General features: G+C 34.9%; 1 protein-coding gene across 1 annotated transcript; it reads right to left on the bottom strand.

Moving 5' to 3' along the window:
- Positions 1 to 56: 56 nt before the first annotated feature.
- Positions 57 to 5,185, bottom strand: LOC106871125 (uncharacterized). The gene is made up of 4 exons (XM_014917436.2): positions 5,017 to 5,185; positions 2,299 to 2,348; positions 1,321 to 1,441; positions 57 to 366 (listed from the first exon to the last, which is right to left on the bottom strand). Exons 1-4 carry the CDS (start codon positions 5,037 to 5,039, stop codon positions 57 to 59), a joined length of 504 nt encoding a protein of 167 aa, XP_014772922.1. The 5' UTR covers positions 5,040 to 5,185.
- Between the last annotated feature and the right edge of the window lie 400 nt (positions 5,186 to 5,585).

Here is a 5,585-nt window from a genome sequence, read left to right as displayed (position 1 = left end):
ATATATATATATATATATATATATATATACATATGTATATATATATATATAAAGTGTTAAATAGAATTATACTTACAAGGCATGGCAGATTGTTTAACAGAATTCTTGGGGATGCATTCCTCAATTTCTTTGTGCAATAATGGAGGGGCCATGTGGGAAGGAGATTTTGGTGGTGAATGAATGTCATGTCGAGATAATTTCAAAGACTCAACTCGCTCTGCTGCAGAATTCTTCAGTGAGGTGTCTTGAAAATCGCTAGCATCCTTGTTCTCAGGTTCTTCTTTCAAGCCGGTGCCAATTTCCTGCATAGACATCTCCATTGCCAACTTAAGTTCTCGTTCAAACAGTTTGTCATCCAATTTCTTCCTAAGATTTATGACATAAAAAAAAAAAAAACTTCATATAATTGAAGAGTTACCATTTATCGCATTGGACTGTGTCCAGGCTGGAGCAACACCCTGAAGGATTAAGATGAACAAGTACTTATTTTTTTTTTAGAGTCTGGTACTTACTCTATTGATCTCTTTTGTTGAATCACGAAGTTATAGAGATGCCAACAAACCAGCATCAGTCGTCAAGCAGTGGGTGGGGGTGGACAAACACAAAGACACACACATACATACACAAACACACACACATATATGATGAGCTTCTTTCAGTTTCCATCTACCAAATTCATTCACACGACATTGGCAGACCAGGGGCTATAGTAGAAGATACTTGCCCAAGGTGCCACGCAGTGGGATCAAACCTGAAACCACATGTTAAAGACTATGTTTTTATCAACCCCAGAAGGATGAAAAGCAAATGTGACCTTGGTGGGGTTTGAACTTAGAATGTAAAGAATCAGAACAAATATAGCAAGGCATTTGGTCCAACTCTACCATGTCTATATATCTATCAACTTTTTACAATATTATTAATATTTAAGCGAAATCATGATGGCACCTGTGCCCAGCGTCGCCTTCCTGGCACTTGTGCCGGTGGCACGTGTAAAGACATTCAAGCGAGATCGTTGCAAGTGCCGCTGGACTGGCTCCTGTGCAGGTGGCACGTAAAATACACCATTTTGAGCGTGGCCGTTGCCAGTACCTCCTGACTGGCCCTCGTGCCGGTGGCACGTAAAAGCACCCACTACACTCTCGGAGTGGTTGGCGTTAGGAAGGGCATCCAGCTGTAGAAACTCTGCCAAATCAGATTGGAGGCTGGTGTAGCCATCTGGTTCACCAGTCCTCAGTCAAATCGTCCAACCCATGCTAGCATGGAAAGCAGACGTTAAACGATGATGATGATTAATATCAATGAGAAATCAATACAAACCTCTTTTGTTTAGATTTTCCTTCTCCACAAGAACTGGATTGTGAATTAGATTTTTTAGATTTCTCTTCAGCACTAGGTTTAGATCTTTTAGAAGGAGGAACCTTGCTCTGTCTAAAGTCTTCTGAAAAATAAAATTGTATTAAAACATAAAATTAATTCAACCCATTTTATTACAAAAGTAAAAATAATAATAATAATCCTTTCACCTATAGATACAAGGCCTGAAATTTTGGGGGAAGGAACAAGTCAATTACACTGACCCCAGTGCACAACTGGTACTTATTTCATCCACCCTGAAAAGCAAAATTTAGATGTATTAATACAAGAGCAATCTGTTATTATCATAATGCAGGGTAGTCATGTCTCTTCTATACAACAAGGAACCTGTTTCTGTACCTTGCAGATTTTTGAATACCCAGCGTAAAGCCACTGCCCTTGCTTCAGTTAGTGCCACAAAAAGAAAAAAAGAAACACAGTCAGCAGACACTGCTAAGTGGTTGGTGTTAGAAAGGACATCCTGCAATAGACATCAAGCCAAAGCAGGCAGTTGAACACAACACAATCCTTGGACTTGGTGAACCATTCAACCCAACCATGCCAGCATGGAAGACAGATGTTAAAGGATAATGATAATGATGGTCTGAATGCTTATTCTATCATCAATCATTCAATTATTTAGTGAAAGTGTTAGTAATGCATTTCCTCCAAGAACACAGAAGGCAGACAAACATATATCGCATTCTCTGAGGCACAACAGAATGGCTTTAAAAAATAATTTTGAAATCATCACCACATAGTTCATTATCTTGTCTAGTACTTTAATCCTTGTAGACGTTTATGTTTAACCAATAAGGCAGTTAGAAAACAAAAATATTCTACAGGAGCACAAAGACAACATAACACTATATTAATGCTAGAAACACACAAAAACAAAAATGTGTGGTAGGGTCAAATATAAAGGCATAATGTCAAGCTTACCATCACCACTATCTTCATTTCCAAATGCTGATGCATAACTAATATTCTTCCTTTAAAAAACAAAAAAAAAATACCATATATATATAAATATATATATATATCCTTTAAGTTCGTTTATAGGAAACGTTTCGAATATGCATATAAGAGCTCCTATTTTATTATGCCAGCTACAGCCTAATGATACCAACTGGCAATACTAGCTTTTTGGGGTTACACCGAGCTGTGCCAATATAATAGGAATATGGACTATGATCTTAAGAAACATGTGATTTGTGGAAAAGGTGTAGCGATGCATTAAAATCCATTCATGGATTATTATTATTATTATTATCACTATATATATATCCTTTATATGTAATAGAAGTAGTATTAAATATAGATAGCCATCTATGTATCATATTTAATGCAATTATAACTGAAAGACAATTTACTGCTGTATTCATCCAATGATAATATTTCTTATGAATGTACTGTATTTAGAAACACACAAAAATCAGCCCAGCAGCAGCTAGTTAGAATGCCAGATGTATTTCAGTCTCTTAGAGCCTTGCCAATAGCTTATACTCAAGCTAGCCATATGCTTAGACAAGATTCATCTCCTCTGATATATAAGAAATAAAGAATAAAACATTCACTGGTACTGCAAGTATTCTTCTGGTTCAATAAATATCAAATGCATGCAAAACAGAAGCAATATTGAATTTAATCAACCATCTATGTAAAATGTATGTAATGTAAATACATTATTGAAAGGCAAATTTACTGCAGGGTCATCCCAAGATAACATTTTTTATGGATTTGCTGTGTTTAGAAACGCAATATATATATATCAGAAGGAATTGAAAATCAGCCCAGCAACAGCTAATGAGAATGCCAGATGCTTTTTGGTCTCACTGGGCCTTGTCAATAGCACGTACTCAAGCCAGCTATATGCTTAAACAAGATTTATCATGCCCAATACATAAGAAATGGAACAAAACATTTATTGGTATTGCAAGTAACCACCCAGCTGAATAAAAATCAATATAAACAAAGCAATATTAAGTTAAAATAGCCATATGTGTATCATATTTAATGTAAATACATCGTTAAAAGGCAATTTACTGCAATATTCATCCAGTATCTTTTTATGTTAACCACAGCTCCTCCACTGTTTGTTTGTTAGCATTCAAATCTGGGAACTTCTGCATTGATCTATTACAACCTAAAGGATTTTGAAGGTATGAATAAATAATATCTTGACATAGGCCCTTTTGTACAATCTTCTTTATGCCCTTAGAAAAAATATTTTCACTTGAAAGATGATCCACGTATGCACTGTTTCTTTCACTTGCTGATCTTTATAAATTAACCAATTAAGGCATTTTTGAATGGAGCTAACAAGTGATAGACATTTAGTAAAGTTTGAACTACATGTCTAAACCCATCAGCCCAGCACTAATTGCATCCAACCCTTTCCAACAAGAACGTTAGCCCTCAGGATTCCCTCGCAGGTCTGGAGGGGTCTGTCCAGGGCATGAAGTACTTCCACTTCATTCGGACCCAGCGAGTAAGAAAAATGGCATTCCTTCGGTATTGGTCTAGAGCAGTGGTTCTCAACTGGGATCCATATGGCCCTTGAGGATCCAGGCAAGAAAAATAATTAGGGCTCCACAATAGTATTTTAAGGGCCCCTGAAAAAATGTTGCTTTAGGTGTATGTATTGCAAAAAAACAACTCGGGTTCTTTCTCTAATGTTTTACATAGTTAAACCTACACTAGTTTTTAGACATCGAGTAAATTTTGGGGGTCTACTAGAATAAAATAGTAATCAAAGGGGTCTATAGATAAAAAATGGTTGAGAACCCCAAGTCTAGAGTGTCGATATGAGGAGACGATTTTATTCAGCCTGTATTTCAAGCCTTGCCTCTTTATCTATGTCATAAGGGAAGGTTTTGAAAGTGAATGACGTCGTATAATAATATCGAAGTATCGTACGAAAAATAAGTACAAGGCTAATTATTTGGAGAGGAAAAGGTATCTGTTATATATTCATTTGTTACCCTGTCACACGGCAACAGCTTTAACCAAATCCTTGGCAGGAACGTAAAACAAAAATCGATCTCAACTGGATTTGAACTCTTGTTATAACAGATATTAAATGATTTAATTCAGCGCACAGTCGTTTCTGTCATACTACGATATTTGTTTAATGACTCCTGGCAAGTGCCGAGGACATTGGAAACTATCAAAGCAGATACTACTGCATATAAACATCCATCTCTAAGTTCGAATATTTTGGTTAATTATTTATCAAATCATTAACATCTCATCTTCACTTCATTTTTGTTATAAAATAAGGCAACAACAAAAAAGGCAAACTATATTAAAACACAAAAAATGAAAACAGTATATATATATATATGTTAGGTTTATATATTCGTTTTGGCCTGTTTGAAAACTATATATATAATATTAAATTTCCAATGCTACATTTGAGGAATTGTTGATAAGAGATAATTAACAATATTCTTCTTAATTATAAAATAAAAAGGGAATATGTTACTTTAAAAGATAATTATAACCAAACAAATTAAAACAAACTACGCACACACATGCTAAACTATATACATAGCGGACAAACAAAATATAGTCATTTTTATAAGATCCCAAAATTTGTGTGAGAACAACATCACGCTTCTTTAATTTCGACTAAAATTAATCCTTAATGTTGCTTACCGACTCGATCGCTTCTCTAACATATTTTAAAATACATAAAGGTGGGTAAAATTCATAAAAATATATCTTTACAATCGTCCGGATGTTTCCCTCAAAATCAAAACATTAAGTTTTCCCTCCATTTCCTCTTTGATAAACAGAGCTAATATGTTTCACTAAATTATTTTCGAATTCATTCACAGAATTTTATATTTTAATTACTTCCGTTACCATTTTATATATGCTCCTTCTTCCCCCACATTTATTCTAATATCAATGGAGTTATTGGTATGCGCACTTCGAATACACGATACTAACTCTTACTTATGCCTAACTTTGTACATACTGTCTATAGTTTTACTGAGAGCAGACGAATGTATGTGTGTGTGTGTACACGTATACAGTGGCGGAGTGGATCGAAAAATGTTGGTTGTCAGGGGACCCACCCGCAACTACAATGCTATCATTAATTTTTTTAATTTAATTTTTTTTTTTTTTGTTAAAAGTATTCTTTTCAACTGTACGAACACAGCCAGGGTGAAATAATTAATGCTTTCTTTCCGCCACTGTATATATATATATATATATAT

This window comes from Octopus bimaculoides, chromosome 7 (genome assembly GCF_001194135.2).
Source record: "Octopus bimaculoides isolate UCB-OBI-ISO-001 chromosome 7, ASM119413v2, whole genome shotgun sequence".
NCBI classification, from domain to species: domain Eukaryota; kingdom Metazoa; phylum Mollusca; class Cephalopoda; order Octopoda; family Octopodidae; genus Octopus; species Octopus bimaculoides.
This window is presented reverse-complemented; position numbering and strand designations above follow the sequence as displayed.